The 27,927-nt window shown below is 38.5% G+C and overlaps 1 protein-coding gene across 1 annotated transcript; it reads left to right on the top strand.

Moving 5' to 3' along the window:
- Positions 1 to 45: 45 nt before the first annotated feature.
- On the top strand, positions 46 to 26,586 carry LOC128153253 (protein NPAT). Its single transcript, XM_052812363.1, is given in 19 exon segments — positions 46 to 238; positions 3,558 to 3,676; positions 5,283 to 5,343; positions 6,871 to 6,943; positions 8,939 to 8,979; positions 10,003 to 10,233; positions 10,722 to 10,806; positions 11,972 to 12,104; positions 12,603 to 12,694; positions 12,778 to 12,865; positions 14,637 to 14,733; positions 15,264 to 15,395; positions 16,186 to 17,880; positions 19,621 to 19,736; positions 19,830 to 19,938; positions 21,005 to 21,062; positions 23,172 to 23,925; positions 23,927 to 24,328; positions 25,229 to 26,586. Coding segments are annotated over 19 exon segments (4,401 nt in total). The 5' UTR covers positions 46 to 201; the 3' UTR covers positions 25,307 to 26,586.
- Positions 26,587 to 27,927: the final 1,341 nt, after the last annotated feature.

Below are 27,927 nucleotides of genomic sequence, written 5' to 3'. Positions count from 1 at the left end.
GGACCTGGAAGCGGATGCGCGGCAGCGGCGGGTTCCGGCGGAAGGGGCCGGGCGCGGCGCTGGCTGGCGGAGTTTCCGCGCCTTCGTCTCGGTGGCGGGGCGGACGCGCTGCGCCTCCGGGAGCTGCGTCCCGCCGCCTCCTCCCCTCCTCCCCCCCCCCCCGTTGCCCTCTCCCCCACGTTCCCCTCGCTGCCTCGGGCCATGCTGCTGCCGTCCGACGTGGCCCGGCTGGTGCTGGGTGAGTGAGCCAGTGAGGGCGGGGCGGGGTCGCCGCTCGCCCCTGAGGCGCGGCGGGGACTCCCAGGCCGGGGGGCCGGCGGGCGGGGGAGGCGGCGGCCGCCGCGCCAGGGGGTCTCTGCTGGGGATTGACAGCCGCCGGTCAGCGCCCGCGGCGCGGCAGGAGAATGAAGCGGCTGCGCCCTTGACCCTCGACCGCGTCGCGCTCGTCCCCCCCCCCCAGGCTGGGGTTGTCGCTGCCGCTGCCGCGAAGCCCCGGGCCCGGCGGTCTCCGGGCTGTCCACCCCGCCCGCCTCCGGCCCGGTCTCTAGCGGAGACTAGCGCAGCTCGGCCTTGAGGGACTTGGGGGCCTCTGCAGCCGCCGCGGGCGCAGGGGAGCCCGCCAGGCCGTGCGGGCCGGGCTGTGCTGCTCCCCGGCCGTGTCTGGAACTCGGCTTCTCCACGAGTTTAAGAAAACGTGGTGGTCTGTGGTGTCCACCTCCAGACAGACGCCTGGTGAATGGGATTTAGGAAAGTATCCCGTCACAGGAGGAGCACAAGGGTGATCCAAAATACCAGAGGAGGCTAGGTTAAGGCTCAGCTGGTTTTTCTTTCCCTCCCTGGTTCTGTCACTTGTGAGGCTGCATTGAGAGCTCAGGTTTGCTCAGTGTCTGTGGACAGCACAGCGTAAGTGTGTTCAGGACATTGGCGACAGACAGTGAATGTTTTAAATGACTTTGTGCTTTGGATTGTTTGGATACTGCCAAACATAAGAGCAAATGGATGGTAATCAAAAATATGACCCACATATTTAAGTCGCACACATAAGCACCTGTTGGCACAGGTTGCCAAGATGTCCCGGCAGCTTGCATTGTGAGATTCAGTTTTCAGTTGTCTGCAATTTCTTTGAATCCAAAGACATTAAGGCTGAATCTTTTCTTCAGTGTTCTTCCGGCACAACGTATTTTTAAATACTGTCTGAAATGTTTCTTGCTACTGTCTTGACAAACAAGGCTATTAAGAGATGCAATGTTTTTCTTATCGTGAAGTAATAGAGGACTTTTAGAAACTCCATGCATTGTAAAAGAAGATTTAAAAATCACACAAAGGAGATCTCTCACTGTGCTTTTCTATAAAAAATTGGTTAAGTTACAAGTTTCTGGGTAGAAAGCTTATCTCACAGGCTTACCACAGACTTGCAGACATAGTATACAATCTTGGCAATGTCACATGTACTAAGGATGATCCATCCGATCTTGTGTCTGTTGTGGCAAGGTGCATGCATCATGTCTAGAAAACTTCTGAGCAACCTAAGGTTGTAGAACAGGATATTCCTTGTAGCTATTTCTGTCTTCTAATAGGGATTCCTCTTCCATGAGGCATCTCTGAATTTGGGCGGATAAACAGGCTTTTTTTTTTTTTTTTTTAAATCTCCCCACCCCCCCCCACCCCCCCCATAAGTCTTTCTGGTGCTGTGAAGGTTGATGAATACTGGTTTAAGAAACAAAACTAAAATTATAAGATGAGCTCACCCATAGAAAAATACATAAGAAAATTTATCTTTTTCTAATTAGTGTAAGAGTGAATGTGTACTATGAGTTAGATGTGTGTCTTTACATTTCTTAAGATAGAACGAAATATTTAATCATTCCTAGTTCAGAAGGTACTGTACCTTTTGTGCCTTTAATCTGGTTTTGGTGATGTTAGAGATTGTGTACTGTTATGTCATTATACAGTGTATGCACAAGCAGTTCAGTTGCACAGATCTTAATTCTGGCATTTTTAAACTTTGGAATGCCTTATTTTGCAGGAAATTGGTATATGTGCCAAATGTGCCTGTACGCAAGCATTTGTTCATCCCTTGCAATACTGTAGTAGTAGATTCAAGAAAGAAAAATTGGAACTTTTAATGTAAATGTCCAGATGAGTTTGATTGTAAGAACAGCCTTACCAGCACAGATAAAAGTTCCGCCTACCTAATACCCCATCTTCCATCCTGGCCAACAGTGGATGGTATAATGGATGGGAATAAGACTGGCATATAATTGTGTTTCCCCAAAATATACTTTCAGCTTCCAGCAAATTGTGGCTTGAGATATTTCTAGAAAAACGTATTTGAAAAATTAAACAGGACAGCCCTTTCCTTTCCACAGGTACCATTAATGTTTTCTGTCAGACAGGCCAGCTCATACGTTGTGATTAAGCTCACAGTGGTTATTCTCAAACTGTGTTTAACTTTCAAGTTTGCTCATTTGTTGAAGACCTGAACAAGGGCTTGTGTGTCTGCAATATGATCGGTTTTTTCCAGCTATACTCGGATCTGCTGCAAGATATTTGTCTTCATGCAAACTTAAAGGCTGCATTTTTCTATAGTCATTCCTGAACTGAGGTGGACCATTTTGGGGGTCCATTGAAATAGATATGCTAATGTATGTATATCCTGCATTGTATAATTAGGCACATATTTTATCCTTTCTTTAAAACATTGCATGTTCAGTTCTGCTACAAGCAAGAAAGAGACATTTTCTTTTGTGGTTCTTTGTTCTAGAATCCTTCATTCAGATTGGTCTATTTCTATCTTTTAATGTTTAGAGTGTTTGAAGATTAAAGCAGGTCTTAAAAAGTTTGATTAAAGCAGAACGTGTTTGCTGAGGAATGGAATTTTGGAGAAGTAAACTTTTTCAGTTTATTTCCTGTTAATGTAACTACTGAGTCTTGGGGTGTGTACAGGGCACAAGTTGCAGCTAATACATCTATTGAAATGAAAATTACAGTAAGTGGGGGGAGAAAACTTTTTCCTGTTATTAATTTTTGTACAATGCCTATTTTTTTAATAAATATTATACACTGTTGTAATAGCTGCACAGGTTTTACCTGTTTTGAAACAGGAGGATGCGTGGAGAGTTACTGTTGCATAGCAGTGCATTTTATTAACAAAATATTGTAGAATTCCATTTAATTATCAAACTGGGCTGTTCAGCCCATGTGAGAGTTAGTTTGTCAGCCTCCTGAGCCAAGAACTTTCATTTTCTTGTCTGTACAGTACTGTCTGTACTAAAGATCAATCAGAAATTGTTCATATTGCCTCACTTCCAGTCTTGAATAGTTTGTAAATACAGTCTAATATCAGTAATATTTTGTGCTCTTTCTGGTTTTAACTGTTAAAGAAATATTTTGCAAGATACATGTTCTTTCAAAATAACTTCACTTTCCTTGTCTAATATACAAATCTTTACCTGATTATTTCAACACTGTATGCAGCTGGTTATGTTAATGCTTTGATACCTATTGAGCAGAAATAATGAATAAAATAGCAAAATTTTCCATCTGATTTGTTGCAGGGTATTTACAACAGGAAAAACTTCTAGCTACCTGCCGTGAATTTATTTTGGAAAGCTCAGATTTGAAAGAATATGCAGAGCATTGTACAGAGGATGGATTTATTCCAGCCTGCTTGCTGGTGAGTTTGTATTTGCAAAGCAGAATGTTAAATTGTCTTGCATCCATGGAAAAGAAAATTGAGATTTCTCAGTGTAACAATTGCTTCTCAAATGCTGCTTAAAATGTTAGTTAGATCGTCCCCTCTGGGTTTTGGGGTTTTTTTTTGTATCCTGTGATATTAGCAGTTATTTGGTTTCTAGTATTTAATCTTACTAAGAAACATTTAAGCATAAAATATGCAAATTGGTTTCAGCATATTACGTTTAGTCTGCTTTATAGCTTTGAGATTGATTTGTGCAAGGGTGTCGCAAGGGTTTTATTGATTTCAGAGCTGCTCTTGTAATTTATTGGAGATCGCTTTCCTATGCTAGGCGCGGCAGCCAGTAATGTTCCATTTCAAGTACATATTAAATATTTAAGTAAGGTACCTCAGCTTTATCTAAGGCTACCAAATTTTGTTGACAAAAACTGTGTTTCAGCTCAGCTTCCTCTTTGATCAGTATCATCTGCCTTGTCCCAGGTGAAATGTGGAAATTTGGGTGTGCATAAATACAGTGTGTAGCTACGTATGTAGATATGTATATGCATATAGCTACAGGGTAATTAGATACGTTGCATTTTTAACATATACAAAATGGGATTTTTAATGTAGTATGCAAATTACAGGGTTTAGATATTGCCATGTATCAACCTTTTAACATTTATATGTGCATCTTCTTCCTGTTTTCCATTTCATTCTTCTAATATATCAGTTAATTATATGGGATTTTGTCCACAGTATTCAAAATTTGTGGAAATCTTTTCTGAGATCCGAGGTCTTGATGAACCTATTCAAAACAGACCATTGAACTTACTTCATTTACAAGTGTTTAGTCATTTGTACTTTGGGGATAGAGTATCGAGAACCAAGCTATGGCCAGCAAAAATTAGAAAACCCAAATGTAAATAGATTATCCAGATTTTTAAAGCTTTTAATTATTTTTCTTTTCTCAGTAGAAACATTTTTCCTGTTTTTCATAGAAAAGTGATAATATGATAGCGTGTAAGAAAAAATTCTCACTGCAGCTCAAAATACCTGCAATAAACGGCTGTATTTGTCATACCCGGTAGAGTTCCCACTAGCAAACAAGACAAGAAGGTACAACAAATGATAGTGGTAACCTTAAAATCTTAATTGTCTTTGTTTCACTTAAAATAACAGAACAAGTAAATATGAAATGAAAGTTAATTCTGTGTGACTGTTAAGAATTTTACTTTAGACAGATTCTCTTCATGTTTGCATCTAAACACAAGTTGCGTTCCAGGATGATACATACTCATTACTCTGTTACAGCTGTTCACCATCTTATTTTTGTGTTTTTATTCTGTAATAACAACGGAGAGCAGAGGTCATGCAGCTCTAACTGCTATACTGGTGTTGTGCAATGAGATCAAGCACTTCAGATTTTGTATGATGGTGTTTTGTTCCATAGATTGCTCTCTACCTAGTCTGAGTCAACTTGGCACCAGCAGCATAAAGTACAGTTCCTTGTGTTGAGGGTCAGCATGGTGTAGTGTTCTAAAGAACTGCTCAGATAAAGTATAAGTTATTAGTGAAGATTCTAAGATCAGTATTTTTTTTCCAGTCCCTGTGTGGAAAAAACTTGACAACTATTCTTAATGAATACGTAGCCATGAAAACAAAAGGTAAGCCTTCAGAATGAGATTTTACTGTATTTTTCTTACTTATCTGTTGTGAACTCCTTGAGGAAGAGGTAATATCTCCACCTATATATGGACTTAGAGCAATCCCCCATCTATGCTAGAAGTTGAAGGTTTCCATATTATGCAGACAATGGCCAATTAGATCAGCATCTTGTGAGCAGAATTAATTTATTATCTTAGTTTGGATTTGCCAGCATATATTTTCACTTCAAAGTTGAGCAGAACTTCTAATGTAATAAAGCACAAAGATATAATGAAGTGTGCAAAATGTATGGGTTTATGCTTACAAAATTATACTGTTTATTGTTTATAGTATAAATAGGAGGGGGAAGTGCTGATCTCCTCTCTCTGGTGACCGGCGATAGGACGCGCAGAAATGGAATGAAGCTGCGTCAGGGGAAGTTCAGATTGGACATTAGGAAAAGGTTCTTCACTGAGAGGGTGGTTGGTCACTGGAACAGGCTCCGCAGGGAAGTGGTCACGGCACCAAGCCTGTCAGAGTTCAAGGAGTGTCTGGATGATGCTTTTAGTCATATTGTTTAGTTTTAGGTAGTCCAGTGAGGAGCAGGGAGTTGGACTCAATTATCCTTATGGATCCCTTCCAACTTGAGATATTCTATGATTCTATGAAGTAACCAGGAAGAGTCCTATGGTGTGAAATGTTTCTTGTCTTGTTTTTAAAACTAATTAAAATAATTTCAGAATAACAATATTTTGTATGAATATTAGAGACAGAGTTAGAGCATTTCCTGTTTTTAAAAGCAGTTATTGAGCTTCTGAATGTTGCCAAGTCTTACAATTTTTTGACGCATGTTGTATGATCGGATTTTAGTGGTGCTTGGTTCTAAGACTTGCAATTTAAGACATATTATGTTTGGAATATTTGTGAACTTTTTTTCCTTTCACACTAGGTTTAATAGAAATGCTAACTAAGACACAAACATACTTTCTTCAAAATACTTTGTACTTGGCACCTTGAAAAACTTTATAAATTGATCTGCTTACATCTTTCCATTTATACTTTAATGTTCTTCTGTGCTTCAAAAATACCAAGTGTTTTTACCAGCTTGGGTGACATCTTAAAATAAACCATTACTTTTAAAGGCCTGTCTGCCAGTTTACAATTTTCGAAAGCACACGTGTGACTTGGGAATCTTAATACCATTTCCAGAAGTGAGTTAGGTTAGGTTAGCATCTGTTTGCCCAGGAGTCAACACTATGTGCAGATTCCATTGAGAATTATCGTGAATATCTTTGCCTCAGTTTCATTTAGGCTTCTAAAACTGAGAACTGTATCCACAATGAATGTGTGTTCATATCAGTGAAAGTTCTTAAATTAGGAGTTAGGGCTCTCTAATTAACAGAATATGAAGAAGGCGACTAGACACCTAAAGTTAGATGATGTCTGAAACACCTCATAGTAATTGTTTTGCTTGCAATTTTACTTTTTCTCAGCATGTGAGGCATCTAAAATGTGTTTTGTTTTGTTTTTTTAATGGTTTATTTTAGAAACAACAAATGAAGTTCCAGCAATGATGTCATCTCTGTGGAAAAAATTAGACTATACGCTTTCTCAGATCAGGTAATGTAGTTTTGAAATTGTGATGGGCTGACCCTGGCTGGATGCTAGGTGCCCACCAAAGCTGCTCTATCACTCCCCTCCTCAGCTGGACAGGGGAGAGAAAATAGAACGAAAGGTTTGTGGGTCGAGATAAAGACAGGGAGAGATCACTTGCTAATTACCATCACGGGCAAACCAGACTCGACTCGGGGAAAATTAATTTAATTTATTACCAATCAAATCAGAGTAGGGTAATGAGAAATAAAACCAAATCTTAAAACACCTTCCCACCCACTCCTCCCTTCCCAGGCACAACTTCACTCCTGATTTTCTCTACCTCCTTACCCTGAGCAGTGCAGGGGGATGGGGAATGGGGGTTGGGGTCAGTTCATCACAGATTGTCTCTGCCGCTCCTTCCTCCTCAGGGGGAGGACTCCTCACTTCTCCCCTGCTCCAGTGTGGGCTGCTCTCTCAGTGGGTCCACAGGTCCTGCCAGGAGCCTGCTCCAGCGCAGGCTTCCCATGGGGTCACAGCCTCCTTCAGGCACCCACCTGCTCCGGCGTGGGGTCCTCCCCGGGCTGCAGGTGGAGATCTGCTCCACCGTGGACCTCCATGGGCTGCAGAGGGACGAGCACCTTGTTAAAGAATTTTCAGTCATGGGTTTCTCTAGGTTTGCTTTATTAACAGCTCAGAGTTGGGCCACCACCACAGTGAATGGCAACCTTCCAAAAATTTCTCAGTCTTATATACCTTTTTACCACCCATTATCGCAGTCTGAAGTCTTTGTAATTTTCCAGCGGATCTTGGTTCCCATGTCGTTATCATTCATCATCATCTTATCTCATCCATTCTTCTTTTGTTCCATCCGGTCGTCATCCTGTGGGTTTTGAAGTCCGTCTTGGGTCAGTCATCTTGTCATCCCCTTTACTTTGAAGTCTCGTACCTACACAATTCTGAAAAAACCTCTCTGGTTGTTCCATTAACTATTTCACATTTATCTTTGTAAGTTCTACATATTTTAATCACTCCCCAGCTACGCACCTGTATCTTGCTGATTTTTCATCTTTTGTTTGATCTGTCTCTGCTGATTAGCTTGACTGGGTTTTAATCCAGTCCTGGATTGGGGCTATACAGGGGGGCAGGCTGAGAACGCATGGCCTGTTGCACAGCTCTGTTGTCATTAATAACCTTAACCCATTCTATATTAATTTCTAACAGTCTTATAGTCCTAAATTTTCTAAAATCTTCTACACACCTCCTTCCTCTCCTTCTTCACTGACCTTGGCGTCTACAGGGTTGTTTCTCTTACATCTTCTCACTCTTTTCTCCGGCTGCTGTTTCTGTGCCTGCTGCAACTTTTTTTCCCTTCTTAAATGTGTTATCACAGAGGCACTACCACTATCCCTGATGGGCTCGGCCTTGGCCAGCAGCGGGTCCATCTTAGAGCCGGCTGCATTGGCTCTATCGGACATAGGGGAAGCTTCTAGCAGCTTCTCACCCCTGTAGCCCCCTGCTACCAAAACCTTGCCATGCAAACCCAATACAGAAATCAAGAAAGTAAAATATCACTCTAAGAGTGAGTCCCTGTGTTGATCAACTCCCCTTACCATTGTTTGAGAATGGTTTTGCTCTCTATTGCCTCTGACAGATGGTGAAAAAGATAGGTATGTGGGAGTTGATAGTTGAGTAGATGTTTCAAGATTTTAAGGCAGGACTAGCAGATAAGGAGGGCATTGGTGTGAGTATGTGGCCTTCCTGTAATAAAACAATATACTATGACTCATTTAGAATCTGATACCATTGTAGTTACTTGATCTAAAATATAACAGTAAGCTTCATTTGAAGTATCTGTGACCATTGTTTGAAAGAATAAAAATAACAATCAGTAGATTGAAGCTTTCTGAAGTAATGCATGGCTGGGACCAGACTGACATTAACCATATGATAGATACCATTGCACTGTGTAGCTGTTTCCATTGTGCTGCTTTTATTTATGCCATCTGGTTTATTTTTTAGGAGCATGCAGAATTCAACAGGATTTTCTGCTAATCAAAGGAGTAAGTAACTGAGCCAATTCCATGGGATCAATGGCAAAAAAATGGGGGAATGCTGCAGCAATCAGTAACGCATCCTTACTCTTAAAACATTGTCAGATCTCTTCTGTAGTGTTTTTTTCAGCATGTGTGTTGTCTTCAGTGCAGTCTGTGGATTACTGTAACAATCAAGAAAGGAAACTAAGAAAAGCTGAGCTTTTTGCAAGGGGCTTAAATTCTCTATATAGCATTTTCTTCTCTGCTGAAAACTTTTTAGAAGTTTACATGGTTAAAAGGTTTAAAAACTACTGCTTCAGTCTTGAAGCTGTTAATTTGTGGTTCATAGAGGAACTGAAAACATAACCAGTCTAATCATGATGCAGTTTCATTTCTGTAGAAGGGGAATATAAAAATGTATTACAATCTTGGAACAATAATTATTATGCATACAAACATATATCTAAGCAAAATATGACAAGATACTTGTTCTATCTAGAATTTTCTTTCATTACAAAAACTGCCAACTGAACTTTCAAAAAAGAAAAGTTATTTTACTTAAAAATATTTTTTTCCCTCTAGTATTTCTACTGAGTAACCTGTGTGAGAAAAGAGAATGTGAAATATAGGTAGTGATTGTTCTTGGATCTGAGATTCACTGGATTGGGTGGTGTTCTGTTGTTTAAATTTGTCAGATTTAGTCTGATAAATAAATGCAAACTTACATTGGTTTAGCTATTTCAGTTAAGGTCAATTATGCGAGTGGTATATTATGTAATGAAATATCATTTTGGTATGATTTATTCCTGTAAATATTTAAGCAGTGATGTAAACATGGTTACAATGTCTATGTAAGTTGGCTGTACTTCTTGAATTATTTTGGCTCAAACAGAAGACAAAGATGGGTGTTGCTTACTTTTTGAGTTTTGTGAATTAGTTGTTGAAGCACAAAAAATTTTCAATGGAGCATCCTTAATTAGGTCTTGGAAAATCAGCAACCTTTTAAAATTCCTTTATCATACATTTTCATCTTGTCTTTATTATCTCCAGCACGTACAAGAAGTGGAATTGTAGAAATGAAAAGACAGAGAATGCTTCAGCAATCAGCTCCTGCAAACTCGGGATTGTTGTCAGTAGCCCATCAGTCAGGGCCACAGAATTCCTCTTCTATTGTATCTCCTCAAGTTATTCACAGGCCAACAATAAATCAAAGCATGTCACAGGCAAGACTGAATACGTTGTTTGTGCACCAGTCACAAACCCAGGAAAACAAGATCAGCAGTAAGTTGCCCACTTTTTTAAACCCTTTTTTCTGTGAAAAATCTATGGATATAGATGAAAGTTTTCTAAAATCAGAGCTAATGATCTTCCGCCAAAAAATTTTCAGAAAATTCATACTTTGGTCCCCTAGCTCTCCAAACTGGTTCAGGTGATTGAGTGCCTAAAAGAGAAATGGCTCTTGCATACTTGCTTGCTAATGTAAGTTCAGACATCAGAAGTGCATTAATTTGTCATTATTCTATCCTGTGTTCTCACCCTTACCCAAAACACTTGTTTTAGCAGATAGGGATGATCCACATGAAATGGATGTTTTTCTCAGGATATATTTAAAAGGAATGGTTCTCATTTTCATGATAATACCAAATTATTTTGTATGAATTCCCCAGAATTGATTGGAACATAGTAAGTAATGTGTAGATTTCTGTAGTGCTTCAACAATGTCACTGGAAAAGGTACTGGCATCGTGATCTTCTTTTTCCTTTATAAAGCAGGAGATTTCATACACATTCAAGTTCCAGCATCACAAGAACGAAAGCTTCATTCGAACTTGCTTTCTCCAGGGAGACGGAAAAGGTAAACATGGGGCAGGGTGGTGGTGCTGTGGTGTGGGGTGTTTTAAGATCATTTAGAGATTATGCGGTGTTCTAACCTCTAGTGTAAATTTTCTTAGATGGTGGAGTGTTTCACATTTAAGATCCACTGAGAGTGGCTGGTGTATGATGTTTCACAAAGGAAAGAAAAGTCAAAGAACTTAACATTAGACTGATAGGAGGCTACTTGTGCTTCTTTATTGCATATAGCCGGTCTTTACATGCCCAGTATTAGACATAGGCAAATAATATTGGAGCCTGAGATTTAGTATTCCTTCCAAAATATCCTTATCAATTCTAAAAATTCTCAATATTGATATAAATGTGCATTTTATCTGTTTTTAACTTAGAAAAACTATTTCTAAATTTTGTCAGGAAAAAATTTCATATTCGCACTAAAAGTAGTATGAAAAACTGTTCTTATACTAGTTTCGCATTTTTTATTCTTTGATACCAATGTCCTTTTGTTTTTAATGAGTTGACTGGTCTCTGTGTTCCATTTGTTGTCCTTATTCCTGACTAAATCCCAGTCGGTAGTTTTGCTTATCATTTTTCCAGATCCTTACTCAATTTATACCTTTTCCAAGTTCTCTCTCTTCCTGCATGATTTTTTTGTATATAAGTGATTTTAGTGCCGCTGCTGACTGATGGTTTCAGAAGAGCCTACACTTTGATTTCATATAAAAGCATTACATTTCCTATTCATCATCTAAATTCTTATGCAACCTAACATTTGTTTCCTGCTTTGACAACAGCTGCTCCTTGAGAGATCTTTATTTTCAGTGGTGATGCCCAAATCTTTTTCTTGAGTGGCCCTTAATTAGAACCTGTATCACCAGTTAAATTAATGTGTACTGGAGGGAGAAAAAATACTGAATAGTGGGAATGGAATTCAATTTGCCATTGTGCTGTTTACCCACAGTCTGTATATTTGTTTGTAACTTCTGTGAAGTCAGACACAATATATGCATACAACATAATGAAACAGGTATCGGCTTTTATTGTATGTCCAGTATGTAGTTAATTTTCTGTTGATTAAAATCTTCCATTTGCTAAGGAGGAAGAGAAACACTTGATTTACTGACCATTAGATCTATTGTTTGCTATGTTCTCACAAAATACATCATAAATTTCCTGGAACATTTCAGTGAATCTCAGAAGAGGAAAAGCATTGCAACATCTGGACCTCTTTCAGCAGCTAGAAGTTCTCAAGACCCTGATGAAGTTGTAACAGAAAAAGAAAGTGAGCCGCTTGAAGAATTCATAGATGGTAACTTCCCAGTGAGTATATACTTATGGAAGGTACTTACATTTAAGAAACAAATTCAGACTAAGGAGAACTAGTCTTTTACATGTTGTTTGTCTTGGGTGTTATAGAAATCAGTTTTAGAAGATAAATTTATTGTTTTGTATTTGAACTAGCTCTTCTGTGTACTAAACTAGTGAGGATGACATAGCTATGTAGAGGGGTTTTTTCCTTGATTTATTGGCTTTGCTAAGATACGTGTAAGCTGTCAGAATACAGTAATTTTTTAGGGAATGGAAACCAGAAATCATAATAAGCCTTGCTGTACTTTAGGAGAGTAGAAGTACTGGAATGTTTTGAGATGATTTTCATAGCAATGTCATGCAGTCACATTGGCTGTCTCTCTTTTACAAAGAGTGTTCTCTGTGTTGAATTGATTTTTTTTTTTTTTTACTGGTAAGTTGGAAATTCATGCTGCTTTTCTAGTGATGATAAAAACAGAAACCTGACCACTTAAAAACTGTGTTTTCCAGCAACTGGTTATTGAAAATGCCAGAGAAAAAATCTTGAGCAACAAATCTCTTCAGGAGAAGCTTGCTGAGAACATTAACAAAATCCTGGGCAGGTAATAAAAGGAACCTCTAAACTTCATACGTATTCTTATTTGATTTATTTTTGAGTTCTGAACTAATGATTAATGTGTTGCAGTGATGGCAATGTCACTCAAGCCCCTAAACAGACAGACAGTGGTCCCACAGAGCAGGAGACTTCAATTGATGAAATCCTTGGACTTCAGGTAGGTGTGAATTGCCCTATTTACATTTTTTGAAGACCAGGCACATAAGAATGATCAGTTAAGGGAACTATGCTGAACCTCTGTTTACTCTCTGATATCTGAGATTGCTCTCCTCTTCTTTCTTTTTATTTGTTTGCTTTACAATACAACTAAGCCTACCTAATGGCTAGCATCTGCCCAGGGATGGTTCCACAAATTCCTTTGCATAGGCATTAACTCTTACCTTGTTGTATGGTGGTGTGCAGGTTCGAGAAGCTGAACTGACAGGATACTGGTATTTTGCTGGGGTTAATTTTGAGCCAGTTTAGCACTCTGCATTAATTCCCAGTGCCTGTACATGGCAGCATAAGCATGCAGCAGGGTCAAAAGCCAAGGGAGTAGGACCTCTTCTGGCAGCAGTTAGCTGTTAATATTACCTGCAGACTGAGATCTAAGTACACTGTCCCACAGTCACCAGCTGCCTGCTTGCCACTGGATCTTTGGTAGCAGTAACTGGGTACTGGCTTCTGATCAATAGCCTTGTAAAAGAAAAAGGAATTTAAAATATCTTGTGGTCTCCAAACATGTTTAGTCTGATCTGATTTTTTGATTTGCTGCGAGATAAACATGGATTGTCTAGTACAGCAAAAGAAATTGTGTTTGGAGGCTAAATAAGGATGCTTTTTCTTCAAATTTAATATTTTCTTGCTTTTGGAGGCAATGTACATTCTACTTCTACAAACTAAACTTCTAGTGTTCTCCCTCCATTCTCCTGCAAACCTTGAGCTGGCAATCACAGAATTATAAAGGGCTCTTAACAAGGGAATTAAAATCTTCATGGCCCTTATGAAAAGGGCAGGAGAGTAGAGGCAGTTGCCTGTTTACAAAGTAGAGGTGTCTGTTTTTTAAAGGCTATTCTTCTGTCACCTGGTGATTTTTAGGTCAATTTTTGACAAAGTACAGAGCTGAAAAGCTCTATTCCATTTTTCTGAGCAGAACAAAATCAAAGTGGCTTCTTGATTTAGTTAGAGTAGCTGAGACGAAATAATCAAGCATATCACGTGGTACATCCACCCTTACAGACACCATATCAAAGGTTATAGAGTGCTTAGAGGATCTCCAGGAAGTCAAGAGAAACTTTGTATTTGAACACTTAAATATGTCCTGAGTGCCCCCCCCTTATTTTCTTCCTGGGCTGCTACCAAACAAGTCAGCTTGAAACAGGAACCTTAGAGCAGTGTCCTATGTAGCTGTGCCTTCCAGCTGCCTTCCACAGAAAAGTAGTTGGAAGTTATATTATAGAACATGTAATGGGTAAATGAAATAAAACTTCCCTTTGCTTAGCATTGTCTTCTACATATATGCAAAACCAAGAAATTAGGGTTAATTTGGGGAATTTTTTTTACCAGTGATTGGCTAGTGCAGGCTCATGGCATTCATTCACACCATCTGCATAAGCTTCCAGTGTAGCCCAAGATTTAGTTGTTCTTAAACAATGCTGATCATTATGTGGAGAATACTTCAATATGCATGTGCAGGGTGTAATGTCTGACAAAGATGCTTGGGTTTTGGGGGGCTTTATTTCTTAAACTTAAATTACTAATATTTTTTAACATTAAATTAAATTCTGCCATTAAATTTGTGGCAGAAATGTTTGCAGCATTAGTCTTTATGTTTCTGTACTGAGCAGAAGCACTAGAACTAAAAACAACCTGAAGAGAAAACAATTCTTGTCTGTTTTAAGTTATGAAAGTAACTGTCTCACAGTTCTGTATATCTTGTCTTTTCTCAGGGTGAAATTCATATGTCAGAAGAGGCTATACAGGACATTCTAGAACAGACAGAATCAGATCCAGCTTTTCAGGCACTCTTTGACTTGTTTGATTATGGTGGGTGTATTATACTCAGTTGTACCATTACTATAAAGCATCACAAATGATGAGTTTTCCTAAGTATTACTTGAAGAAGCAAAGGTAATTCAGCAGGCCTCTTTTGCAAGAGAAATGGACTTTATAGCATCTGTCCCCCTCAATTCAGAATTAGATTTTTATATACATTTATACATGACTATAAAGTACAGCATTTTCTTGTGGCTGAAATTCTGGTTTTGTGCTTGCTGAGTGATTGTTTTATTACTGTTATTTTAGACTCTTCTGGTCTAAAGGATGATAGTTCATACTTGTTTTTCTATGCTGTTGTAAAATTTTTCTATTTGTCTGGTCAGGGATATCCTCACATAAAATATAAGGACGTTTTTATGCTATTTCTGGATTTGTAATGAATATAGACAAATAGTTCTTTGAGTTTAGGATGGCATTTCTTGAATTTGAAATCTTCGTGCTTCATTTAAAATGTATTAATCACATTTGTGTGTAAAATTACATATTTAATCATTCTTCATGCTTTATTTTGAAAATAGGAAAGAGCAAGGTAAATAAGAACTTACCTGCTGGTATTTCTGTTCAGAGTGGAGTAGAAAATTCAATCCTGGTGGATGAGGATAACCTGGAAACACTTGAAAGTTCTTTAGGAACAGAAGAAACTAGTAGATGTAGGTTGGTTTTTTTTTTCTTTAAGATATCTTCTAGTCTGTTTACTTTTCATTATGAAAATATTTTCAGACAATTTGTACATTTCGAAATCTTCCTGTTTTCAATGGTAATATCCAATCTGACATTTCCATTGCATGAACATATGGATACACCTAGTCTGTTAGAAAGTTTCAGTTTATTAAACTTAACAGTAGTCCATCAGTGTACTTACAAGTTGTACTTGATAAGCTCCTAAATGAAAACAGAATATCTGCAAATCTGTTTTCTCATCCAAAACAGAGATACTTTGCAGTATTCATTGTGGAACACAAAGATAATATTTTACATCTAACCATATTAATCTTTTCTCTCTATTCTGTAATGTATTGTTTAACACACAAAAAGAGTCTTCCTCTGGACCAATGATATGTTTAGTTTGTCTACCCTGTTTTTAACAATAGTCAGTAAGTAGCAGATATTTAGTGAAAGTATATGAGAAATAGAGCCAAGAGGTCTTTAGCCTGAGATGTTTTTTGTGCTTCTGGAAATCTGGTTTAGTGACTTGAGACGTTTGCTTGTTATGTGTATGCTTATTATTTATGTACAAACTGATTTGCCAGATTGCCTAAGGTATGTAACCATACATTTCATATACTTTCCACTCAGCTTGAAAGTAAGGATGAGTAGCATTATTCCCACGTAGTCTCATGTGAAACAGTTTTCCACTGAACTCCTAAGTTGCTTCTGAAATGCTGTAAAAGGATCATCTGTTCTAATAATTATGTAACTAATTTATTCTCTGTTTTACAGGTGATAATTCTAGAGAATCACTATCCTGTAAAGGTTTTCAGTTAGGAGAAGCATCATGTGTCTTGAAGACCAGCGTTGATGATGATACAGCTAAGAAAAATACAACCAATGAACAGTTGCATGGGAATTGTAGGCCAAGGAAGCAGACTGAAGTACTTAAAACTGTTACCCCTGAACATATTGGAGAGCTTGAAATCACTTTTGACTCTGTGCCTGGTTTGACTGAACCTAACAAGAGACAGAGTTCTGATAGTGAATGTAATGAACACTGTGGAGATTCTTATGACAAAAAAGAGTCCTCTGCATTAGTATCTGAAAGTGAAAGAGCCATGGAAATTGAAAAAGGCCCACTAAGTCATAGTGCTCAAAGTAGTCCTAATTTAGAATATGTTCATTCTGGTAGTCCGCAGATTTCTTTGATTTCATTGGCAGAGGGCACTACAGCCAGTGAAAACAAAACACATTCTGGAAGTAAATGTCACTTATCACCGGATAAATCACTATCTGAAAAAACACTTACTGAAAGCCCTTCTGATGGGAGCCCTGGCCACAGTGTACTGCTGAGAAAAAACAATTCATCAATTTCTAGCCCATCAGCAGATGCAGGAAAAGAACAGGCTGCAACAAATGATACAGCTGCCTTACCTGGTATCTTTCAGGAGAACTCTAGCCACCACTCTAACCAACAGGAACAGAGTACGCAGTCAGACTGTGCTGCTGCAAGATCTGCAGTGAAGATTTCGGAACTTGACAAAACAGAGTTGCAGCTTGAAGTTGTTGATACTTCTAACAAAACTTACTCAAATGATCAGCATACACTTGATAAGCCTTGTAAGAAAGAGTTTAACCTCCCTTCAGGACTGTCAAACTCAGAGGGAACACAAGGGGAAATGCAAGAACCTTCATCTTCTACAAAAGTAGATGCTGATAATATATATTTCTCTTCTGGTGATGATACATGTACAGAAATTTCTGTAGTATCCACTGAAAATAATCTTACTACATCTGAAATATGCCACTCTCCTCTCCCAGAAACTGCATCCTCAACAGATGAGTCGGGTACCGAGGCCAAAAGTATAAGCGGTGTATCTTCTAGTAGTCAGTCAATGGATGTTGATCCTTCTAATATAATGTCCCTCAAGATCATCATCAGTGATGATCCATTTATTTCATCAGACACGGAGTTAAATAATGCTGTTTCCAGCATCACAGGAGAAAATTTGCCGACTATAATACTGTCTTCTCCAGCCAAATCCCCAACCAAAACTGCAGGCCTGTCCAAATGTCTAACTTCAGAAGACACAGAAAAAAATGTGGATTCAGCTTTGGCAGAGCAAAATCTTCTTGTGCTTAGACCTAAGGACCCTGTGGTCACCTCAGTTAACACTCAGAATGAAGACTGCACTGTTTTTTCAGTTGCAGGTGCAACAAATCTTTCCAAGGAAGGGGGGTTTATACAGTTGATGCCAGCAACAAGCACAGCTTTTGGGAATTCAAACAACCTTTATATAGCCACCTGTGTGACTGATCCAGCTACTTTGGGCACAGCTGTAACACCATCAAATGTAGTTGTATTGCCTGGCAATTCTATGCCGCTTGCTGCCCAAGCTCCAGCTGTACAACAATTACGGACTCCTCCCAGATCCAGCAATGCATTTGCAGCAAACCAGACTCTCTCCCCAAACTTCCCACAAGGTAATCTCGTTATTAGAAAATGACTGAAAATGTGGTGTTTATATAGTGTTTTTATTCTTTTTTTGTAAGTGCATTAAAAGTAAACAATTTTTAAACACTGCTCTGTCTGCCCCTTGAAACTAGCAATGTATTTTGGGGGTATATTAGTTGTTACTAAAAATGAAATAAAAACTATGAACAGTCATTGACTGGGCTGCTTTGAAAAAAATAGCCTCATATTTCAGAAGCTTAAACTGTATAATTTTAGCAGTGATAAATTTAGGAAGCATATTTTGGGTTAGACCAGAAAATATTCCATTGTTTTGGCTAAATAAAGCAGGCTTTTTGGTTTTGTTTTAGTAAGATTCCTGTTATAAATAGAATGCTATGTCTTATAGGTATCCATATTTAGTTTAGATAACTGGCTAGATGTAGATAGTCCTTCCAAAATTACTTCCTTGTTTTGTTTTATTTTCAAAAAACCTATTCTACACTAGAAGTACATTTAGACAAATATAAAAGTATAACATTATTTCTTTCAATAATATAAAATCTTTCCTGGTATAAGCATTTTTATTACTACAGCAATAAAAAATTCAAGTGCTTTTTAAAATGTTAAACCTAATTATAAACCGGCTGTAATCAATCAGAAATCAACATTTAGATTTCTTTCCAAAACTAAAAACTTGTTGCAGTTATCCTTGAAATTCTGCATGTAGTCATTTCATTGTGGCAGAGGCTGGTGCAACAGTATGCGCAAGGTCTTAGAGTGCTGGTCTTTTCCATCATTAGGATTTCTTTATGCAACTGTTATCTATCTTTTTCTTTCTTTTTTTTTCTTTTTTTTTCGTAGAGGAGAAATAGAAGTTTGCCCATTCTTCTGCATTTGATATTTTTCCTGGTAGTGCTCATGTAACTGAAGAAGTGTGTGGAATAAATTTTTCTTTCACTTTTGAAATTTTTCTTCCACTTTTCAATTAATGTGCTATAATAGTTTCCCTGTTTTATAATTCCCGTATGTCTGGCAGCCAGATACTCTTACAACCTGTTAGAATAACTGTTTTAAAACAACTGGTTTAACCATGATTTAAATAGTTAAATAGGAAACTTTGCCTTAACTATTCCAAATTAGTCTTATTGTGCTTTATTTTACTTTTTTAAAATAATTAATCTCAAACCCACTAATTAACTAGAAGCTTTGTGTAACTATGTTTAACACCTCCTACCAGCCAGGAATATACATTTAGATACCTACATACAGACCAAGCTAGCCTTTCCCAGCTTGTTGTGTGCTTGGAAGGAGAAGGTGTTATGGGTGCATTGGAACAAAAGAAATAATTGTGCTAATGACTTTTGAGCATGCTAATTGTAGAGAATAGGATGCAAATAATAGTTTGTTTTTACTAAGAAGCAAAATAAGCTATTTGATGTTACTTTTACTGGTTTTTATAAATCACTTTAATTCAAAGTTGAAGCCTTAACATAGGTTTGTCATACTTCAAGCTTAATTTTGAACCATTTCTTAAAGAGGAAAACAGACTTTAGCTAAAGAATTCAATATAAACTAAAAATAACACTGGTACTTACCCTCTTTTCTAGTAGTGATGTATAGTAAGGACAGTGAAGTTTTTCTAAAAAGCCAGAGCTTTTCTTGCCACAGGTTTGACCATGTGTAATTTTAAGAAATCCTGTCTTGAAGCTTTTCTTTTCACTGAAGTATTTCTACTTTCTGTACAATTTTAACACTTTGATATTTTTTAGGTTCTGCCATTATAATTGCATCTCCGGTCCAACCTGTTCTGCAAGGAATGGTGGGAATGATACCTCTCTCAGTAGTAGGACAAAATGGAAATACATTTTCAGCACCTGCCCGCCAGGTAACACATCACAAATAAAGCTTTTCAAAATTAAATCTAAAGTGATAAGGAGTCTATAGGTAAATTGTAATGGAATATTTTGATTCTTTCAAGGTTCTGCATATGCCTGTGGCTAATCCAGTGTGCAACAGAAGTGTCCCAAAACTTCCCATCCCTCCCAAATCACAAAAGATTCCTGGAGCAAGAAACAAGTCTAATACAGGTACCCGCCTTGCATTCTTGAGAAGGGCAGAAGAAAAGTAGGGGTTCTAAAGACATGTCAGTTCCGAGTAATAAAGTTTTATAAACACCAATGCTCCTCTGCCAGGTAACCACTGGGATGGCTTTGAGAGAGGCCTGTATCTGCAGTTAGTAACTGTATTTGCTCAGTTTACAAAGAATAACTCCCAGCATATAAAATAATTCCAGATTTGGGATCAAGCTTATTAACAAAATTTAATGTTTCAAGCTCTAATGCAGTTTTAAAAGTTTACTTTTCTTTATTATTTCTGATTATTTTTCATCTCGGTTATAAGTACAGTTTACTGCTGCCATTGAAGCCAAGCCACGTGGTAACAAAGAAGTTATTAGAAGAGTCAGCAATTCTAAACATTTATTAAGGAAAATATTTAGTAGAACTGTTGCATATTTATAAAAAAAATGCACTCTGCTGTTTTCTGTTTGCCATTTCAGGGATACGCTTCTGTATATTCATTTCACTGAGACCTTGCTTCTTTAAATAGTAAATTGAAACAAGACTGGAGTTACATTCATTTCTCAGTGTTGGGAGGGGCTAAAGAAAAATGATTCAAAATAGAAAATAAATTGAGTTATAAGGACAACTTGTGCTTTAGCCTATCTACCTTTTTTAAAAAGAGTAGGCTTACACATAAAAAGGAAAGTAGAATGAAGTTGCAAATTAAGAAAAAAGCTAGGATTGTATAGTTAGTCTGCACTCCGGCTTGCTGACGGATAACTGAGAGTTCCCTGTGGTTATTTCCCTTCTACTTGGAAATCCCTGCTATGCATTTGTAAGTCCAGTATAGTTGGTTTTGTCTTGCCAGGCCTATGTACTATCTAAGCGTAGACAGCAAGCTTCTTGTTTATACTTAGTTCATGACCTTTGCTAATCTATTAATCTGTAAACTTTAAAATTACGAAAAAATTGTGGAGTTTTGTTGCTGGGTTTTTCTTTATTGATGCTCTGTCAGGTGAAATGTCATTGTACTAACAGTGAGATGATTTACTTGGAATATTGTAGTTTATTAATACTTCATCTGTTGTTCCAGGAAAATTGGTACCAAGTGTAGCTGAGCCTTTGAGCCATACAAATTCTCGAACACAAAGGTCAGTAGTGCTAGGTATTCAAACTTGCTTTCTTTTTCTTGCCATGAATGTCTTCATACAGTATTGGTAGAGGAGAGCAGCTTTTTTTTAACAATGGCATACGCAGTACCCCCTTTATTTCCTCCTGTCTGTCTGCTAGGAGTATTGATACAGATGTGTGCTAGTACTGGTGCAGCCTGTGCTAGAATTTTGCTGTTGCTGTTCCTATGTTAATTTTGTATGGCTTTGTGTTTATTTTCTCCTGTCTCAATTGTCAAATAGAAATTGTGTGAGCAGAGTCCAAGCTAGGAGAAATTGCCTGTTACATTTACTGGGATATTTTAATGACTAAAACCTTTTTCTTTTTTTTCTTTTTTTTTTTTTTTTTTTTCTTTTCAGATGAGTGGTACCCATGGTTTTGTAGTATAGCCTCATTGCCTTTACCACTCTCTGGTCCAAATCCAGTAGAGCTTGTTAGATTGGATTCTGGAGCTGTGCAGATTAGAACACTGCTTCGTCATTTATAAAGTGAAAAGTCAAAGGAAAGATGGCGAGGAGAACAGCATGCTAACTTCATACTGATGAATATAACTTAATTGCTAATTGAGATAGGTACTAGTTTTCTGTTGGGCAAGTGAGAGAGAACAAAGCAGGGCTTCAGTAGTAACTCTCCTTATCGTTAATGGACTTCAGAAACAAAAGGATGTTGGAATGAGCAAAAGAGTGTAGGAGAAGATAAGAAGTTCAGTTTAAATATTAGAGGTGAAATGTTCTTTTATTGTAAAAATAAAACATACGTTAAAAAAAATCTACATATTCAGAACTCGGTTAAAATGTTGGAAAAGTGGAGGAAAACAGTATGAAGTAAACTTCCTAAGAAAACCCCACCACATACCAAGGTATACAGTATACAAGCATGAAAAATTAGTGATTTTTAAAAAGCCACAGAAGCAAGATTTTGGATAACATCACTTTGATAATTCAGCTTTCTGTTAATTTTAACCGATCTCCAGACGTATGTTTTGCACAGCAGAGAGCAAAATGTTCCCTGTAAAGGGATGTAATTTCTCATTTCTACTCTCTACCCTCTGTCTCATCTCACATTTCACAGAAATAAAACAAACTGCTACCACCCATACCTTCTTTACCATCCCAAAGGTACCAAAGTTACCATCCCAAAGTTAATTTGACTTTTCCTCTTACAAACCATAAAGGCTTATCTGCATGGGGAGCGTCTTACTAGCATAGATGAATACGCAGAAGCTTCTCTTGGAAATGCAGCATAAGCCAGGAAGAGGGCACAGACATAAGCGGTATGAGCTGACAGCGCAGAAGCATTTTTCTTTTGACATCGCTACAGTGCTGTGGTGGCCTTTTCACATGGATGTGGCTGGTTGTCAGGTGGAGACCAAGCCCTAGGGAGTTTGTATGTTCTCATCCAGATGCCCACTGAAAGCTTTTTGTCTTGCTCTGTATCCCATCACTTACAGCAAATGCATAGGGGAGAGTACAAGGCACACACGTGATGATATTGCCCAGAATATTCTGGCAGCCTCTTAGCAGCTTCAGCTCCAATAACTTCCAGAGCCACAAGCAGTATTCTGGGATGGACTATCCTGTCATGGATGTGCTCAGTTTCTTTTTGAACTCAAACTACCAGCATCCACAAATATCCCAGGGTAAAAAAAAGTTCTCAGGCTTAATTACATGCAGTGTCCCAATGTCCTTGCTTTGTTTTGAACCCGATACTAGTTTTACTTGATGCCCCTAGTTCTTCTGCTGGAAGATACAGTAAATAGTTTCCTTTTTGTTGGCTTTTCCCCCAGAGCTTTGTTGCATTTTCTCTCAGTCATCTCTCTTTCCAGGCTGAAGAGCCCCCATCTGCCTAATTGTTCTTTGTACAGACTCTGTTTCATACCTTTTTGTCATCCTTTTTGGCCTTCCCTGAGCTTTCTGCAGTTGTCACCCCTTGCTCTTGGTCTTTGCGCGTTGATAAAATACTTACATTTAGAGAATGGAGAGAGCTTTAAACAGGTGTTTTGAGGGGCGGGTGGGGACTTCCAGCCAGCTGAAATGAACTTGCCTAGTAAGAACAAGTATGTCGCTGAAGTGTTTTTATCTCATTTTCAGGACTGGGAATTCGGACAAGATTATCACTGCAGAACTAGGAAGGAAAGTGGAGGAGAACTTACCTGTTGCACCAGTAGAGAGCACAAGCTCAAATTCAAGACAAAGTGAAAGTCACAGGAGAGTGCTTTGCTTTGATAATGTCCTACCCACTCCAGGAGGAAACACCCAAATTCAGACTACTAAGAGTTTATCCCAAAAAGAACGAACCGAAAATACTTTATTTGCTGTTGACTCTGCATCATCCTCTGCTAAAGCACAGGTAGCAAAGAGAGAGAAAGATAAAACATTGCCTAGAATTCTGTGTAAGCCAGAAGTTGGTAGTAACAGAAGTGCAGCTGCAAAGGAGCCACAGCCCGAGCGGAAGGTGGCAACTGCAGGGCTTCCGTTAGATCCCTTCCACAAGACTACAGCAAATAAAGAAAATGAATTACGAAGGGATACTGACGAAAAACAGAAGAACCAGGACACTGCCAAACTCTCAAATGGCCAACAGACTGTTAGCTTATGGAATGAGAAAACGGTTGCTTCGGTGCAAGAGCTGAACAAAAAGCAAGGGTCGTTGTCGAATGGGAATGGCAAATCTTCAGTGTCCATTTCTTTAGCTTCGAAGGAGCCCAAGCGGGAACCAGCTAAAGTTTCCAGCCAAGGCCTTTGCCTGTCAAGTCCGTTCACTAAACAATGTGTGGAAATGTTGCAAGACATACAGTGGCATAGCCCAACTAGTAAAACAGTTGAAAATGGAGAATTGCCGGTACCCCCGTACGCCATCTGGAGTTGGGGACAGACATACAGATGATACTACAGACAGTGTACGGACACCGACCTGTCGGCGCTTCAACGAGGATAGCACGACCCCTAGAATAATGGTACCCCCTGCTACGCCAGACTTGCCTGCCTGCAGCCCGGCTAGTGAAACAGGTAGTGAAAATAGTGTCAGCATGGCTGCTCACACGCTGATGATACTGTCACGGGCAGCTATTGCAAGGACTAGCACTGCAACCCCCCTGAAGGACAATACTCAGCAGTTCAGATCTTTAAGGAGCACAGTAAAGAAAAGGAAACTGGAGGACTTGAATGAGGGTGAGAGAAATTCTCGTTCTGCAAATAGAAAAGATCTTCAAAGCTCTCCAACACCATCAAAGAAGAAAAAAATAAAGGCAAGTACAGGCATTTACTTTTTAATTTAAAATTCTAAATATATATTAGACATATGTATATATATTATTTATAGCTCGCTCTATATAATATATAATGGGATGGTTCAGAGATGCTAGTCCACATCCCCAATATCCTGTTTATATTTGTCAGTTTTACTAACTTTGCCTCTTGAGCCTACTCTGAACTAACAGTTTTCTTAAGATTAGTATAGTCTTCAGATACACACAAGCAACTCCTACTGACTCTCTGCACATACCTATGAAAATCAAATTATTTCTCTTAAAACATGAATGAGTTTCTAAATTCTAACTTCAGTTTTTAGGTGGAATGTAGGAATTAAGCCAAACTCAAACTAGGCCTTACTAGAATTCAAGCTATTCTTGCATCCTTGTTCACCCCCAGGACTAGGAATCCACATTTTGTGTGTTCCCAGTCTCCAAAGTCTAGAGCACCATGCCTTTGACTTGGGGATTTAATGGAAAATAGCAAAGGTGGGAGACATGAAATGGTGACGTATGTAAATAATCAAAAAGGAGACACAGTCTAACTTTGTAATTCACCACACTTAGATATAGCATACTCCTGAAATACTGTAACTGGAAAATGCTCGCTTACTCTACTGCGTATATGACAAGAGTGGAGAGGTTGTGCCGGTCTGGTCTGGGTGGGCTACTGCTGAAACCGAGAGCTCAGCTACTCCTGTCCCATAACCATGCCATTTGTACCCTGGGGGGTACACGTAAGTGTATACACATTGCAGTGTCCGATTTCTAGGTGAGCTTTGTGCAGTTATGCCTACAAGGTAGATGGAAGGATGAGGAAGAAAGGAGTGCTTACAGACTCTTCAGTATCCTCAGGTTCTTAGTATCAAACACAACTGTTCTTTTCCTCTCCTACAGAAAAAGAAGCTACCAAATTCTTTCCCAGCAGGAATGGATGTGGACAAGTTCTTGTTGTCTTTGCATTACGATGAATGAAAAAAAAGAAGTTGAACTGTGACTGTCTAAAGCTAGGTGGTGTTACGCTGAGGTTTTGCATGGGAAGAGAAGTTAATTCTAATGGGTGAGTTGCACTTTCAGTGCACTGAAGTTTCACTTTATAGCAAAATCATGCTGTTTCTGAAGCAGGTTGCTAAGTGTAAATATCATTTGAGTTGGTATATGTTTATTTTTGAAAAAGCACTTGCGTAATTATAGAGCCATTGAATTTGCAAAATTGTAAATTTGTATAAATGTAATGTAAGAAAAGTTGTATGTTTCCTGTTGTTACACCACGTTGTCTGTGTTCTGCTGCATTCTCTACTTACCCATCTGAACCGCTTAGCTGATTTGTGAAAAGGTTGTGAATTTGAAGGCGGTGTTTGTAGTTCACTGTTGTAAGACACGGGCAGCCAACTTGGCCACTTCCCGTTGTCTTGTTGAATCCAAAAGGGACTTAAATCTTCAGCTGTAACTGGCTTGTACTAATGCTCTCTTCTCCTGCAACTGTCAAAACCACGTTGTAAGGCTTTGAATGAGTTAAGAAAAATACCAGTAACTAAACATTAAAGCCAATAAAACCTCCAAAAGTATTTCTCATCTAATGAAGCTTTTCCCAACCAGTCATTCAGGTAAGAACTTTAATTTGGAAGGGCTTCATCTGTTTACAGTATTTGCTGCATACATAGGATGTCCTTTGAATGCAAAAGCTCTTTTCAAACAATGTACGTTGTTGTGGGTTAACCCCTGTATTCATACTCCAGTATGAATACTTACTCTGTAGCAATAGCCAGACAAGAATTTCAGTGTGTTCTGTTGCAAAAGTCAATTCTTTTTGTGCTGTGTTGAGAAAGCTTTTGTTAATATCACTTATGCTTTTAGCCAGACATGGAAGAAATTGCATCTAATCTTTCTGCTTAATGTAGAATTTGTCATAGCTATTATACAAACACTCTTCAAAACAGGCACAGGAGAAGCTCAGACTGCATTTTAGTAATAATTAGCATGGGTGAAAATTACCACACTAAGCCTTGCTCCAGTACTGCAGAATTTTCTCTACTGGTATTTCCTCCTTTGGTCTCAAATTGTTGAGGTCTTAAAAAACTCAAGTTTTCTTGTAAGAGATCCGTACAGCAACAGGGCAATGTTTCAGATAAATAGTGTACAAGGATTCCTAAGGAACCAATATTATGCAGTAGACGTTTATATTAAACCCATCCAATAACTAAATACTGCATAGCATTTACAGCTTGAATAAATATTTTTGTTTTAATAAAAAATTGTGTGCCTTGCCTAATGTTTTGTAAGTCAGTCAGTCCACTAAGCAGCTTTGCAGATATTGTATAGAAAAGTTATGTTGATCAGTCATTTTTTAAGAGGAAGAGCTCAGTATTAAACACAAAGTTCTAACAGCAGCAATTGTCAGAGTGGCAAAAACAATTGTCTCTGCTACATGGTGGCGTTTTATGCGTAATAGCATTCTGACAGTTGATATGTGATATTTTTAAATATATTTGCTATTTATTTGAGACAATAGTGTAGCTCTTCATGGGACAGCCAGTATCCGCCATAGTCTTTCAATTCAGGTGATCCAGTAGTAGTAAAGATGTGAATTATCAATCAGTTCACTTACTTACTTACACTCTTTCAAAGGAAGCAGCATCTTCAGTTCCAAGCTCCTGTCATATGGCAAATAATTTTCAGAAGAACAGGTATCAGAGCATGAATGAAGGTTAATTTTCTTAGAATGTAGCATTTAAACACCACTGTTCATTTGCTACAAGTACATTCATTCCCAGAAGAAACAGATCCCACTACATCCCAGTCAAAGTATTTATTACCCCTACTTTATGGAGGAAAATGCAAGGACAATCAGTGGGTGAAGATGACTTCCTGCTGAAATCAGTGTCAAAATAAGAAAGCAGTTATCCTAAATCCCAGCTAAGAAACTTAAAAGTGTTTGACATTTATCCCTTGTGAAAAGGGTGAGGTGGGAATAGGCTTTATACTGGTGAAATAGCCAATTTTTGCCCTCTGGTAAAAAGCCTGCTGAAGAAACTGCATAAGCATCTCACTGAAGTCTTGAACAAGATTATCCCAGGAAAGTATTTTTCTAGCTCCCCATACCAGCAATAGGAATGCTTAACCCTCTACTCCTGAAGACTTAACTGTGAATGCCAGAGTGCAGCCAGGTAACTGGGCAGCTCCTAGGGAAGAAGCAGTAACAGCAGTTGTACTCTTTTGGTCCTGAATCTGCCTGTACTTCAAAGCATATTGACAAAACTGTACATCACAGAGGTTTAAATGAACAAAAAAGCAGTAGCTTTTGAGGCCATATTAGTACTTGCATGTGTAAGTTACGCCACTATCTCTTCTAGGTTGCTTGGGTACTCAGGCCAGGGTAAGCAAGTGCTACAGCAGGGCTCCTTCTGTGCATGTGACCTGCCTTCAAGGTATGCAACAGTAGAAAACCAACCTCTGAGTGAAGTTATTTTTTCCAATGAAAATCACTTAGTAGTTAGGAATAATAAGCAACAAAAGTGTAAGAAACTAGCTGCCTCTAGTAGCAGCGCTATGTGAGTTACCAAGAGAATTCATTGTCAGTGGCATTTGAGAAACCA

Source organism: Harpia harpyja, chromosome 17, assembly GCF_026419915.1.
Source record: "Harpia harpyja isolate bHarHar1 chromosome 17, bHarHar1 primary haplotype, whole genome shotgun sequence".
NCBI lineage: Eukaryota > Metazoa > Chordata > Aves > Accipitriformes > Accipitridae > Harpia > Harpia harpyja.
This window is presented reverse-complemented; position numbering and strand designations above follow the sequence as displayed.